General features: G+C 45.4%; 1 protein-coding gene across 1 annotated transcript in view; it reads right to left on the reverse strand.

Moving 5' to 3' along the window:
* The window catches only part of SETDB2 (SET domain bifurcated histone lysine methyltransferase 2), a 273,867-nt gene that overhangs the window by 113,458 nt on the left and 144,598 nt on the right, over window positions 1–15,811 (reverse strand). Inside the window, exons 19-21 of the mRNA XM_033949980.1 lie at window positions 7,896–8,008; window positions 7,567–7,689; window positions 1,680–1,784 (exon numbers count right to left, since the gene is read on the reverse strand). Of these exons, the coding sequence (XP_033805871.1) occupies window positions 1,680–1,784; window positions 7,567–7,689; window positions 7,896–8,008 (341 nt within the window). The remainder of the gene's footprint in view (window positions 1–1,679; window positions 1,785–7,566; window positions 7,690–7,895; window positions 8,009–15,811) is intronic.

A 15,811-nucleotide genomic window follows, 5' to 3' on the forward strand; every position in this document is an offset into this window, starting at 1 on the left:
GAAACTCACGAGAACTGATGGCAGCCATTCAGGAAGCGGCATGGGGCCAGGTTGGATGCCGAAAAGATTGCTCCAGCCCTGCACCGCTGGCCGTGAGATTGGAGGAGGCAGCCGGCAGCTAGGAAGGTATTTAATTGGGATTTTAAAAAGGTATGGGTGGAGAGAGATGATTTTTTAAAAGTTCAGCTACTGTAGATAAGCCATGGTCCACCTCATTTCGACTAGTAACTGTTAGATAAGCCGCGGCTAGTAACTTGGGGCAGCTTATCTAACAGTTTTAAAATGAAAATTGGTTTTTTCTGCAGTCTATAGAATGGGGCGGCCTATAGTTGGGGAAATACGGTACTCACTTGGTTATAGAATTTCTACAAACAATTTTCAGAGAGACAGCCATGTTGGTCTGGGCTCAGAAGTAAGAAACAAGACAGAGGCAGGAAGCTCCCAATGAAATGGACTTGGGTCCTCAAACCTTGTGCTTCAAAAAATTGATTAGTCTATAAGGTGCTATCAGTTTGTTATTTCTAGTAGCAAAGATGTTCTTGGGCTATTCTCCTTTATCACAATGTTCTTATAATATCATGCACCAAAACTTATAAATGCATGAACTTCTTTTTCAAAAGGTGAAAATAACTTATCTTGATTATTAACCAGTTATAATTTATTATCCAATTATATCTTAACTTGTTTATTATCCAGTTAACTATGGCTATCAGCATGGGAGAGCAGAATTCTTTCCAAATTGGAGTGTTTATCACACTCTTTGCGGCTCCCAGCCACCATTGTAAGATTTCCAACAGGGTCCCTGTTTCGTCGTAGCTTCCTCAGGGAAATCTAGTGCTACATAATCCACTATTCCAACTGCTACAAAATGGCCCCTTGACGTCTGCTCTGGCTTTGGTGCATGATATTATAAGAACATTGGATAACAATATAAACTATGTGGAGTTTTTCTGACCTAGGATGTGTCACCTTGTCTCAATATTGAATTGAGACAAGTTTGTCCGTGGGGTGTCATTTTTAGAGACCCCTCTTGGGATACTGAGGTCTTCTCTTCACTTTTTTTTTAAGAGCTTTCAAATATCTGAGCTGGTTTATTGTTTATTATGAGCTTCTAAACTACTACTAATGACTGGGGAGTCAATTTAGAGCAGTTTGTGTGATAGTTTGTGGATAGCTTTAATTTAAGTGGTAATTTTTCCATTCCAGCTTGTATTTAGTGTATTTTTGAAACTTTAGGAAAGTCATTTATGTGCTCTTAACAAAATTGAATAGCACTAAATATCCACATTATACAGTTAACTTTAGGCATATCAGCCAAAAGTTATCCATTCAGCCGCATTAAATTTTGAAAAGAAAGCATTTATTCTGTTAACATCTCAAGTAAACCAGATAAATCATATTGAATAATGACTCTGGTGTTTTTGGCATAGAAAAAACAGCAAATTGTCCCCCTTTATCTTCAGGGGTCTACCTAATTAGCCCTCTTAATTTTTTTCACTAATTTCTGGGGTCTCTCTTTTGCTGCATTGGCTCCATGAACAGGTTCCTATGTCCTTTCCCAGAGCAAATTACCAAGTTTCCTTCAAACTGATGCTATAACTGGAATAACAATTAACAAAACAATTTATTTATTAGCTTATTAATGCTTGAGTATTTATGCTCTTGTAGTTGATTCTTACCAGTTTCTGTCCTCGTTCCACCTCCTTTCTAATATCTTCTAAATGAAACCCCCCAAAATCATTCAAGTCAGGTGAGTTCTGTGTCACTAGATCTGATGAAAACAACTGTAAGAGGAAAAAAAAACACCTAAGTTACTGAAGTATAAGCTAAAAAGGCAATTCTATAAACAGGCACCTAATGTTAGAAACCAATATGGTGTGTAAGTTTTCAAATACTAGTGCTTATGCTTAAGCCACTCTAATGCACTGAACTTTAGGCTCAGCCACTTTCATCATGACAATGGCTGGTATAAGTTGGCATTACAGCACTTAAGCATATTTGTTATAGAGAGTTGCGCGGGGACAGAAATCCCACCCGTCCCTGCCAAAGTCTCACCCGTCCCCGTGAGGAATCCCACCCGTCCCTACCCGTCCCCGTGAGGAATACCTCCGCCCCACCCGTCCCCGTGAGGAATCCCCTCCGTCCCCACCCGTTCCTATAAACTACAGAAATAGCTATTTCATTTAATTATGCTACTGAATTAAAGGCTCTGGTAGAAACCCGTTTACAAAGTATGTATTCTTCTCAATTAATATTTCCAAATTAATAAAGTTTTTTTGCTTATTTGTAAATGGGTTTCTACCAGAGCCTCTAATGTTTATAAATTTTTATCAACACAATTAATATACTACTTTATCCTAAAACAAACAAAAAAAAAAGAAATAGAATTTTTTTCCTACCTTTGTTGCCTGGTTTCTGCTTTCCTCATGTTCTCATTCAATTCCTTCCATCCATTGTCTCTCTTCTCTCTGCATCTTCCATTTGCTCTGTTACTGTGCCTCTCCCTTTCTTCCCCCTTCCAAATTGGTCTAGCACTCATCTTCTTCCCTCCGCTCCCCCCATAGTCTGGCATCTCTGTCTTCATCCCTGCCAGCGTCTTCTCCCCACTCTCTATTCCCCATTTCCTTTCAGCGTCCTTCTCCCCCCCCATCTTCCCCATGTCCTGTCAGCGTCCTTCTCCCCCCCTCTGTCTTCCCCATGTGCTTTCAGTGTCCTTCTCCCCCTCTGTCTTCCCCATGTCCTTTCAGCGTCCTTCTCCCCTCGTCTTCCCCATGTCCTTTCAGCGTCCTTCTCCCCCCTCTGTCTTCCCCATGTGCTTTCAGTGTCCTTCTCCCCCTCTGTCTTCCCCATGTCCTTTCAGCGTCCTTCTCCCCTCATCTTCCCCATGTCCTTTCAGCGTCCTTCTCCACCCCTTTGTCTTCCCCATGTGCTTTCAGCATCCTTTCCCCCCCCCTCAGTTTTACCTCAAGCATCTTTTCCTCTCCACTCCACCTTTCCTCCCTTTCTCCCTCCCTGCCCCTTACCTTTGTGGCGCTTCCCTGCCCGACTGACAACAGAACAGGCCCGGTCTGACAAACCTCCCTGCCCTGTAGCCGCAAAAAGTGAAAGAAATTCAAAGAAATAAACAAAAACGCGGGTAAAGAAGGCAAAAAACTGAAATTCAGTCAGCGCAGAATGAAGATAAACTTCTCAGCTCCGCGGAAAGAAAAGAACTGAGGAGACACGCCCGGTACATCGGGCGGGAGGGCACTGGCGCATGCGCGGTGCGGGCATCTCAAAACTTCTGAGTTTCTTCAAGCAAGACATGCTTGCAAGATGTCCGTATCGGGGCTCTGTCGGATGACATCACCCACTAGTGAGAATACCTGCCTGCTTGTCCTGGGATAAATCTAAATTACCTTCTTACAGCAGCTGGAGTATTGAAGCTGCTGTAAGAAAGTAATTTAGATTCGCTGCTACAGGGAAGGGAGGTTTGTCGGACCGGGCCTGTTGTCGGTCGGTCAGGGGAAGCGTCACAAAGGTAAGGGGACCTGGCCGGCTGTGCTGCACCCAGGATGGACCGCCCTCCCCGCACCCCCCCTTGGTACACCACTGCCTTTTCCCTACCTGCCCTGCCGCAGCACACAACCGACCGGAAGTCTTCCCGATGTCAGCGCTGATGTCGGAGGGAGGGCTTTGCTTAAGCCCTCCCTCCGATGTCAGCGCTGACATCGGGAAGACTTCCGTTTGGCTGTGTGCTGCGGCAGGGCAGGTAGGGAGAAGAAGAGCCTCGTGGCTGAGTACATCCAGCCCTGCAGGAACCCCGCGACCCTCAGAGGCGTCCTCATGGGATCCCCACAACCCTAGGGGGCATCCCCACGGGATCCCTGCGACCCTAGGGGGCGTCCCCACGGGTCTCGTGGGATTCCCGTCGTCCCCGTTCAGCTCTCTAGTTTGTTACCGAATAGTACCTAGCTCATAAACAATGGGGTGCCTCTATAAAGCAGTTTCTTAGAAAGTATTTTCATTACAGCAATGATATTGTTGCTTCTGCATGATACAACATGTAAAGTCATAAATCCCTCTGAAACAGCTTCTAAAACTAAAGCCTGTATCTGATCTCCTTCAACAAATTATTACCATTGCCCCTCTTAAAGGTGTTGCCTCAAAATGGTATGCATTACTGAGACAAGAGTCTCATGTGTCTGCATCTAAGCTGATGAGTGCTTGGCATACTGACCTGGATATTTCTGCAGATGATGAACTTTGGCAAGAAGTGTGAACCAGAGTATTTAAGTCTATTCGATCCACCCCAGTACTCCAATCAATATACTTTCTATTATATTGGTCCCACAGAAACTAGCTAAATTCTCTCATGAAGTTTCAAATTTATGCTGGTCCTGTGGGAAATCTGTGGATACACTGCCTCATATGATATTTAAATGTTCACATCTTACGGTATACTAGGGTAAAGTTTGGAATACGAGCTATACCATATTAAACATTCATGAATCTCTACATCTCAAAATTATTGTTCTTGGACAACAGGGCCTAGCACATTCTCTGTCTGAATCCAACACTCGCTTGCTCAATATTTTAATGTTTTTGGCTATGAAAAACCTCTTGCGTAGCTGGAAGGATCTATCCAAGGTGGAGTTTAATGTATGGTAGAATACTGTATGTTTAACTAGCAAATTTGAAAGTGTTATTGCGGAAAAACATCATTCTACTAGTACATATTGTAGAGTATGGAGACCTATTCAATCTTATTGTGCTTTGGACCGTTGACATTTAGTATCTCATATTACAATGCATATAAGCAGTTCTTAACCTGTGGGCAAGGCAATAAAAACAAAGAGCATTAGAAAAGCCAACTTCTTAGCTCCGCGGAAAAATGAGAACTGAGGCGACGTGTGCCCTGCGTCAGGCAGGAAGGCACTCGCACATGCACAATGCAGTCAGTCACAAACTTTCTAAAGTTCTTCAAGCAAGACTGCTTGCGTAGCTGTCCGCTTCAGGGCTCCGTGAAAGACATCACCCATACGTGAGAATACGCTGCCTGCTTGTCCTGGGATAAAACACTTATCAAGTTCAAAGGAATGCTTTTGAGGACCGACTCATGCAAGACAATTTGGTATTTCTTTAAAAAAAAAAAAAAAAAGTTTTGACTTACATGAGTCAAATTCATGCATCTTTTTAAAAACAAAGATCCTTTTACCTCCCTTATTTTTTGACCTTTTTTGTTCTTCTTTTCTATATTTATTGTAGTTCCTCCCCCTCTCCTCATGTGAAAGTTTATAATGTCTCAGTCTTCAATGTATTTAAACAGTATGAACCCCGTCTTTTATTTGTAAATTGTTTTGAAATTACGATAAAGCAATTGAATCAAAATTTTAATAAAAACTTTTTAAAACTCCCACCTCTTTTTGACGTTACAATCCAACCCAAGCCCTGTAGCAGAGATACCACCGTCTCCATTGCACAGGTGCACTTGTGTCAAGACAGAGCCCGGATCAACCAGTCATCCATGAAAAGATGGATCTGGACACCCTGCTTGCAGAGAAAAGCCGCTACAACTACCATCACTTTGGTGAAAGTGTGGGGGAGCTGTCGCAAACTCAAAGAAAGATCCACGAATTGAAAATGCTTTGAAACACAGAAACCTGTGATACTCTGGAAATATTGGATTATGGAGGAAAGCATCCGTGAGATTCAAGGACATTAAAAACTCCCTAGGAAAGACAGCAGCAATAACTGTGCGCACAGTTTTCATTCGGGAATGAGGAATCCGCAGGAAGAGCTTGACCAACTTGAGGTCAGAGGGTGAGAAAAAAGTGGGGACAGCCCCGAGCTCCAAATAAAATAATGTATGCTGGCCAACAGGTACTACCAGGGATTGGCCTGTCAGCTACAGACTGGTGTCTGCTTCTTCTCTATGTAGGCAGAACTGAAGAAATGCTCCAAGCACAAAGAAACCCCACAAAGGAACAAAACCATTGAATAAAATAAGAAAAAGGGGAGAGCAGAACAGAAATACTGTACTCCTTCAGGCATGCGTGCAGAAGGGAAAACTGCAGGTGGAGTTAGACCTCCCAGTGAAGTACAGGAGAATTACAGAAAAAGATCCAGAGTAGATTTCTTCTGCATATAGCACGTGGCCATTGGGATATAACCCACTTGTCTAGAACAGTGGTTCCCAACCCTGTCCTGGAGGACCACCAGGCCAGTCGAGTTTTCAGGATAGCCCTAATGAATATGCATGAAAGAGATCTGCATATAATGGAAGTGCCAGGCATTCAAATCTGCTCCATGCATATTCATTAGGGCTATCCTGAAAACCCGATTGGCCTGGTGGTCCTCCAGGACCGTGTTGGGAACCACTAGTCTAGAACATCTCACCTATTGTACTGGAATTTTAATTTCAATAATTTGTATTTGATAATATGATAATTTATAGATAATTTATTTTAAACTATTTCAGATCAGAACTGTAATCGTGGGTAAGGTGTCGGCAGATGATTTGGCACAGCCTGCCATAGGGACTGATCGACAACGCTTTTAATAACATACCAAAGCGACTGAATGCCTATATTGAGCTGGGGGTTGGACACTTTAGGGTGCCCATCTCTGTGGCTGCCTAAGAAGGGCTGAGACACCTAACCCCACAATTCTCTAACCGATGCCCATGTCACCGACACCAGTTAGAGAATCATGCCTTAGCCGAGGGATCCCTTGTCATCAGCTGATCGCAGCAAGGGAATCACCAATCAGTGGAGCTGGCAGGACTCCCCAAACCCCAGGCTTTGAAAAGTCCTGCCAGCTCAGCTGATAGGGGAAAATACCTTTGCCGCGATCAGTTTAGATGGCTAGGGCAGAAGTCCCTCCCAATACTTACCACCTGAAATCTGCAGGAGGGATGCCCACTCTGTCCTGCCACGCCCCCCCCCCCCCCCATTGTGCAACAGGGATGCCCACCCCCTTCTACCGCTGATACCCCCCAAAGAGTGGTGGAAGGGATGCCCACAACTCTCCAATTCTATTTAAGAACTTGTTCACTATCACGGGAAGGGGTAAAACGCAGACCTCACGGAGCTTGTGGATCTAAACCCGCACGACCTTAAAAATCTGAGGTCTGTTCCACTTTTAGTCTCAGCATAGGATATGGCTCTGACAGACTACTATGACAAGTTAGCTCTGACGGATCCTAATGCTTTTCCCTCCATATTCTGAGACTAAAAGTGGCACGGACCTCAGGTCAAAAGTTTTGCCACTTTTAGTCTCAGCTTAGGGAGGGAAAAGCATTAGGGTCCATCAGAGCTAAAGTGTCATGATCTGTCAAGAGCCATAACCTCTGCCGAGACTAAAAGCGGGGGGTGCTGGGTTTGTCTATTTTGTATTCCGGTTCTACTTTGTTGTTATTCCACGGTTTCCTGTACTTTGTACGTTGCTTTTCAGTTTGAAAATAAAAATTGATTACACATAAAAAGTGGCACGGACCTCAGATTTTTAAGGACATGCGGGGTTTTAGATCCGCGTTTTACCCCTTCCCCCACTATCATCGATTCTACTATATCCACGAGGGCTCACCATGCATTTATAATGGGCACAGAGCTCGCCGTCTGGGGTCTTATAGAGTCGTCCGGTGCTCTTGTTCTGTTCCCGCTGATGGCAAAACCCGCAGCTCCCAAGGTTCGCCATCACCCTCACTCCCTATCGGAACTGGTAAAGAGCAAGGGAGAGGAGGCAGTAGGAGCTTGCTGAGATCAGTTTCGATTTCCCCGTATCATGTCTGCTTCCGGGATCAGCACATAGTGTGAACGCCCTAAACAAATCCCGTTGCGTCTTATTGAACCATTTGTTGAAGGAAGCTTTACCCCTCTTGAAAGGGACACCCCAGATCTCACAAGCCCACATACCTCATTGAATTCAGTTTTATTTCTAGAACCGATGCAGCGCCGATAATTAATTACTCCATAGAACAAAAACTTAGTTGTGTAGAACAGGAAACCCTGAACTTCTAATTTCTTTCCTGAGCCCAAGAAACATTTTAGACAATACGGGTGTTCTGTAGCTTGGTATAATAAACGATAATAGATCATAATAGGAGATGGGAGTAGATATTTTTGCATAGTTCTGGAAGTAAGAAAGTCCAGACTGACAGGAATAGGTGCTAGTTCAGTAGGTGGGGGGGAGGATGGGATTTATATGCCGCTTTCTGTGGTTAAACGTTCAAAGCGGTTTACATACGGTTACCAGATTTCCTCTTTAGAAAAAGAGCACAGTTGGCCTCGCCCCATTCCACCCCCAGCCCCGCACTCACATGAATCCCATATGTCCTTCCCCTGAGCTCGGGGCCACATCTGGAGGACCTGCACACAAGCATGTATGCCGGTGCTATGACATCACATGCAGGCATGTAACATCGTCACGTCTACGTCCACATATGCACAGAGGCCCTCCAGATGCTGCCCCGAGCTCGGGGTCTTCCAAAACCCAGACAAACTGCCAGGTTTTTGAGATCCCTCTAGGCCAATGGTCTCAAACTCGTGGCCCAGGGGCCACATATGGCCCTCCAAGTACTATTTTGAGACCCTCGGTATGTTTATCATAATTACAAAAGTAAAATAAAAGTTTATTGATCATATGTCTCTTTAGCTATAAATTACAATATTATTATTAAGACTTAGCCAAAAGGAAAGATTTATAAACTATAAAGAGTTTTACTTCATGCAAAATTGTCATTTCTTTAATAAGATATTAACTATTTTTTCTAAGGCCCTCCAAGTACCTACAAATCCAAAATGTGGTCCTCCTGAAAGGTCACTTGGACACACATAGTCAGAGGCGTGAAGAAAGTACAAGAGGTTTATTACAGCATGCCGGACTCTAGTGCAGTGAACAGCCTGCTTACTAGAGTGTTAGAATCAGGAAATGCACGGACTTTTATGCCCTTTTCACTAAACATATGCAAACTAATACATGCAAAAACTACAACTTCTCATTTGTTACTTCTATAACTTTTCTGCAATTATTATTGGTCCTAAGCCAGCACTTACAACTTATAATCCTATAGGAAACTAGCTCATTTCTCTGCTTATCTAAATCTTACAGTTCTAAATGTTACATGTACAGGAGGGTAGGGTACATCATGGTTCAAACTCTTATCTATTTAGCTTACAATGTGGTAAGGTAGGGACATACATTTTAGGCAGATGAGGTCAGTAGATTGTACACTGTTTTCAGCTATGTAGGCCAAAGCAATATTTTAAACAACAGTTAACCATTTCATGACCCTACACTCCAAAGGGTTTGAGACCACTTCTCTAGGCACCTTGACAGTTCTCTAAAAAGAGGACATGTCCAGGTTTTACCTCCTAATCCCCAACCACCCCCCGCAGGTGCCCCTCTCTCTCCTTCCAACTTCCTCTCCTGCTGTTTCTGTCTCTCCCTTCTCTTCCAGCACCATCCTACTCCTTACTCTTTTTTCTAGCACACTCTTCTTTTCAGATTGTTTCTCCAACCTCCTGTACGCTGTTTCTTCCTATCTCTCTCCCTCCATCCATATTTATATAGTAACTTAGTAGATGACAGCAGATAAAGACCAAATGGTCCATCCAGTCTGACCAACCTTACCCTCTCTTTAAATTACTTCTTCTTAGCTCTTTCTGGGCCAGAACCCAAAGCTATGCCCAGTACTGTGCTTAAGTTTCATCTACTGAACTTTCCATCAAAGCCCACTCCAGCCATCTAAACCATTGCAGCCATTGAAGCCCTCCCCAGCCTTTCTTCAACCAAACAGCCATATACGAACACAGACCGAGTTCTTCAATATATACTATTATTTTCTAATTCGCGATCCCACACTTTTTTGAACTCGGTTACTGTTTTCCTCTCCAGTACCTCCCTCAGGAGCACATTCCAGGCATCCACCACCCTCTCCATGAAGAAAGATTTCCGTACATTACTCTTGAGTCTACCACCCCACAACCTCAAATTATGCCCTCTGGTTTACCATTTTCCTTTCTCTGTAAAAGACTTTGTTCTTTGTTAATACCTTTCAAGTATTTGAACATCTGAATCATATTTCCCCTGTCCCTCTTTTCCTCTAGAGCAGGGGTGCCCACCCTTTTTTGGCTTGCGAGCTACTTTTAAAATGACCAAGTCAAAATGATCTACCAACAATAAAAATACTAAACATATACCCCCTCTTTTACTATGGTGCGCTAGCTGATTTAGCGTGCACTAAGTGCTAATGCACCTATTATATTCTATGGACGCGTTAGCATTTAGTGCGCACTAAATCGGCTAGCGCGCCTTAGTAAAATATTTATTTATTAGATATACTGTGTGCACCTCTTCTGTCCTCCAGACCTCGTTCCATTCCCCCTCTGTTCTGATCTTGCATCTCTCTGTTCTTTTTCAGGGTCTCTCCCCCTCCATTGTCTCTTCTGTCTGCACCTCCCATAGTTCAACATCTGCCCCCTCTCTTCTGTCTCCCCTTTGTTTCAGGTTTCTCCCTCTCTCTATCTTCCTTCTGCTAACATTTTGAGTCCTCCCACCTTTGGTCCAGGTCTTTGACTCTCTCACTCTCTTTGTCTTCCCCCTCCGCAGGGCCTGGCAACTCTCTCTCCTCAGTTCAGAGTGTTTCAACCTCTCTAACCCCTCTAGTAGTCCAGGATCTGCCTTATCTGCCCACTCCCTTTTGGTTCAAGGCTGCTTTCCTGCCCCTCCTCAAGGTCCTTTTGTCTTCTCTCCCTCCCCATACCCGATCCAGTGTCTCTAAGGCAATCCTCCTCCTGCTGGGGCCCTCGCAACGGGCACAATTTTACCCCGACGTGTGGGGCCTTATCTCCGCTACTTCCCTCACCTCCTCTGCTTCCCTCAGACTGGATCATCGAGCTGCTTCTCTTAGACTGGATCCCTCACCTACCATTGGATCCCTCTGGGCCTACCACAGTTGAAAGTTCATTACAGCAGCCTGCTGAGCGAACGTAGCAGGCTGCCATCGGCTTCTGTAGCACGTTCCCTCTGCCATGGTCCCGCATCTCCTGTGACATCAGGGGCGGGACAGCAGCAGAGGGAACGTGCTACAGAGGCTGACAGCAGTCTGCTTGCTATGTTTGCTCTGCAGGCTGCCATAATTCCACTACTTTAAAGGTGAGACAGTGACCGGGGGAATGCTAGGGAGAACATTGTCTTTGCGATCTACCAGCGTTGCCTTTGCAATCGACCGGTAGATCGCGATCGATGTTTTGGGCACCCCTGCTCTAGGGTATAGATATTCAGGGCTTCCAGTCTCTCCTCAAACGTATTTTGGTTCAAATCTCCTGCTATTTTCGCCGCCCTTCTCTGGACTACTTCAAATCTACTTATGTCTTTTGCGAGATGTGGTCTCCAAAACTGAAAACAGTGCTCCAATTGAGGCCTCACCAATGACTTGTATCAACACCTTCTTTCTTCTACTGGTTACACCTCTCTTTATACAGCCTAGCATTCTTCTGGCAACAGCCACCACCTTGTCACCCTTTTCTTTGCCTTTAGATTTTCGGACACTATCACCCCAAGGTCCCTCTCCCCATCTATGCATATCAGCCTCTCATCTCCCAACACATACAACTCCTTCCGATTACTAATCCCCAAATGCATTACTCTTCATGTCTTTGCATTGAATTTTAGTTGCCAGATATTAGACCATTCCTCTAACTTTTGCAGATCCTTTTTAATGTTTTCCACTCCCTCCTCAGTATCTACTCTGTTACAAATCTTGGTATCATCCGCAAAAGGCAAACCTTTCCTTCTAACCCTTCAGCAATGTCACTCACAAACATATTGAACAGGATCGGCCCCAGCACCAAACCCTGAGGGATTCCACTACTCATCTTTCCTTCCTTCGAGCAAATTCCATTAACTACCACCCTCTGGCATCTGTCCATCAACCAGTTTCCCTCCCTCCATGCTGTTTCTCCAGTCCTTCCTCTCTCCCTCCATCCATGCTGTTTCTCCAGCCCTCCCTCTTTCCCTCCATCTATGCTGTTTCTCCAGCTGTAGGGATGGAGGTCTGATAAGTTCTGATCCAGGGCATCAGAACACAGACAAGGTCAGCACACAGGCAGTTCTGAACCAGGCCAGGTCAGCACACTGATCTAGGCCCTGTGTAAGGATCTAGGCCTTATGTAAGGCTCTGAAGCCCCGTAGAAGTATGGATCCTTTCTCATTCCCTCTCCCCTTGTCACGCAGCCATTCTAAGTAAAGGAAAATGCTAGCATCTTGTGACAGAATGCTGAAGCATTCCCAGACTCTCGTCACATATTAAACTGACACAAGTTTACCCTTTTCCCTTATTCCTTATATGGGCAACAATCAGACATTGCCTGAACAGGCCCTGAGTTAAGGCTAATCAAGAGAGCTTAAGGAGCATGCATTATAACCTTTGGACTGTCACATGCTTATCTTATTTGAGCTGTCCTTATTTGGAAAGGACATCAGCTGACAGGCATTGCATATGTGCAAAGACTCAGGCTCTGTCCACGTGTTAATCAGGCCCTTGTCTAAGTGCTGAGTTGGAGGATGATCACGAGGTAAAGGGAGGGTGATCATGATGTATAAGCATGTACCTTTCTTTGTATCCACCAATGTAAAAGCATGTACCTTTGTGCCCACCAATCATGAGCTGTGTAAACGAAGGAGCTACTATGATGTCATTAGCTTAGAAGCATAATAAAAAGGGACTCGGAGCTAGCCCCTGACAGCATCTCCATCCGACTCTAAGACTGCGTATGTGTGTTTCCTGTGTGACATTCAGCCCCTTGATGTTGTTTCTCCTTCCTTCTCTCCCTCCCTCCCTCCATTCTGTTTCTCAATCCCAATCTCCATGCTGTTTCTCCAGCCCCCTACATTCCCTCCTCTGATGCTGCTTTCTAGCTCCCAACTCCCCCACCTACCTCCTCCCTGGGCCCATCCGCTGTAATTGAAACTTTGGGTAGCTAGCAGTAGTAACTAGTTAAGCCTGCTGCCGCTGGCCTATCCCAGAAGCCACCTCTCTTCAGCGACTTCCTGTTTCTGTGTAGGTGAGACTTGCAGAGAGGCAGCTTCTGGAGCAGGCAGCAGCAGGCTTACCTCGTTGCTATTGCCTGCTGTCCGAAGATTCAATTATAGTGGCTGGCCCAGGAAAGTGATAGGTGGGGGAGATGGGAGAGTCGGCTAACCTAGACAGACTCCTCCATTTTTGAAAAAGATCCGGGCACCTGGACAGTCCTTGAAAAAGAGGACATGTCCAGGTTTTCCCAGACATCTGGTAGCCCTAGGTTTACGTATAAGTAAAACCAGAATCTCCTGAGGAATGGAGGATTAAGTGACTTGCCCAGGGTCACAAGGAGCAGAGCTGGGATTTGATTCCACTGACATCAGTGGAGACGCAGTTGAGTCATCCTCTGCATTTTAGTTATTTCTACTGTGCCGGCTGAACTGGCTTCTGAGGCAGTGTCCTGTTTTACTTATCTACACGTAATGTTTGGCACCAAGTGGGAAAGTTGTTGGGTTATCGGGCTGTTATTTCACCAGTATTATCTATTTATGGTAATAGTGTTTCACGTAGGTTACACTAGTCCTTCGTTTTTACATTGGACACACCATGGTATTCATTACATCTCACAGGTGATCGGTTTTTAAGGGTACAGTCAATTACCGTGCCAATTAAATCCAATTAAGTTAGGTGGCAGTATGGTGCTTACCACTGCCTATCTTATGATGCTGTTTATAGAATCTGGTCCTAAATCTCTTAAAAAAGGATTTCTGTAGGGTGGGGGTGGGGGGAGGTAGGTGGCTGTAGGGCAGGCATAGGACCATATGTGTGGGGTGCTGAAAAGTGCTCAGCCCAACCAAGAAGAGAATGACATGGATATGGTTCAATCAGCTTCCACTAATGTCTTTCTTCCTCACATCTGATATGATAGCTTAGGGATCTGCTAAGCTATGATCTTCTCAGGTATTTTCACCTTCACATGATAGGAACTAGTGCTGCCCGATTCAGGGAAAAAAATTTTGATTTGATTTGATTCAGCCTATTGAATCGATTCGATTTTCCTGCCCAATTGGGTATTTTTTAAAAACATCCTGGTGGGTTTATTTTATAGCCTCTTCACCCCTTTTATAGCCTCTTTACCTCCTTTGCCTTCTCCTAACCACACTGGCGCTGTGGTGTAAATAAAATAAACAAACAAAAAAGACTTTTCCTCTCTCTGTTAAATCCTAGCTCACATTTGCGGTCTAACACCAACTTTGGCAGGATACACTTTTCAAATCTGATATATTTCAATCACAAAACAGAAAATAAAATTATTTTTTCTACCGTTTATTGTCTGGCCATTATTAAAATCTTGTTGGTCCCAGGCTCTGATTGTCTTCTGATAACTTGCTTGCCAGGGTCTCCTTCTTTCTCTGTGCTAACCATCAATCTTCTATCTCTGTCCTCTCCTTCCCTCCCCTGGAGGTCTGGCATCTTTCCTTTTTTTCGTCTCCATCCACAGATCCACCTTTTCTCAACTACCCTTTCATCCAGTATCTCTCCCTCCTTCCCCACCACCCCAGGGTCCACTATCTCTCCCTTTCTGTTCCTTTCATCCCTAAATCCCATTGTCCACCATCTCTCTCCCTCTTCTCTGTTTTTAAACCCATTATTTCTTCCCCCACAAAGTACGGCATATGCGCATCTCTTTGAACTTCCTCTTTCCCTCCCTCCCTCCCTCCTTATACCAGGGCCCCTTCCCCTGAAGGTCTGGCCCCCCTGAAGGCCTGCACCTCCCGAAGGCCTACACCCCAGCCCTGAAAGCCTGCCTGTCCACCTCGAAAGCCTGCACTCCCCCTGAAGACCTACACACCACCCTGAAGGCCTGCCTGTTCTCCCTGAAAGCCTGCCTGTCCCCCATGAAGGCCTGCACCCCCCTTGAAGGCCTGCCTGTCCCCCCTGAAGGCCTGCACCCCACCCCTGAAGGCCTGCCTGTCCCCCCTGAAGGCCTGCACCCCACCCCTGAAGGCCTGCCTGCCTCCCCTGAAGGCCTGCACCCCACCCCTGAAGGCCTGCCTGTCTCCTCTGAAGGCCTGCACCCCCCCTTGAAGGCCTGCCTGTCCCCCCTGAAGGCCTGCACCCCACCCCTGAAGGCCTGCCTGTCTCCTCTGAAGGCCTGCACCCCACCCCTGAAGGCTTGCCTGTCCCCCCCTGAAGGCCTGCACCCCCCCAAAGGACTGCCCCCCCCCCCGGAAGGCTTGCGTGTTCCCCCTGGCCTCCCGGCATCAATTTACCTAATTTCAGCAGCCTGCATAGGATCGCTGGTGCTAGTGATATTTGTAAACTGCCATAGGTTTTCAGAGATGTTTCCTCTGCCGCGATCCTGTCTCTGACGTCAGACCTATGGCAGCTTGCAAAGATCGCTAGCACCAGCGATCCTATGCAGGCTACTGAAATTAGGTAAACTGATGCCGGGAGGCCAGGGAGGAAGCCGGACACCAGCGGGGAAGCTGAACACCAGCACTTCCCGACTGACCCTCCCCACTCGCCCTCTAAAGCAGGAGCAGCAGCAGCCGGCCAGCAAGAGGCTTTCCTTGCTCTAAGTAATAAGTTGATTGGAGCACTGTTTAGTCAGAAAAAAAGGGTAGCTTTTTAGCAAGAAATCCAAAGCGGTGTTTTTTTTCATAAGCTCTGCTTCAGTTAATGGATGTTTTCCTCTAATTAGCAAATAACATTGCTGTTTGTCCACAACAATAGAAGGTTTTGCATGCAATACATGTTTTGATGTGCCCTGTTTATGTGGTGCTTTATTAAATGTATTTTGAGCTT

The sequence above is a fragment of the Geotrypetes seraphini genome, chromosome 6 (genome assembly GCF_902459505.1).
Source record: "Geotrypetes seraphini chromosome 6, aGeoSer1.1, whole genome shotgun sequence".
NCBI classification, from domain to species: domain Eukaryota; kingdom Metazoa; phylum Chordata; class Amphibia; order Gymnophiona; family Dermophiidae; genus Geotrypetes; species Geotrypetes seraphini.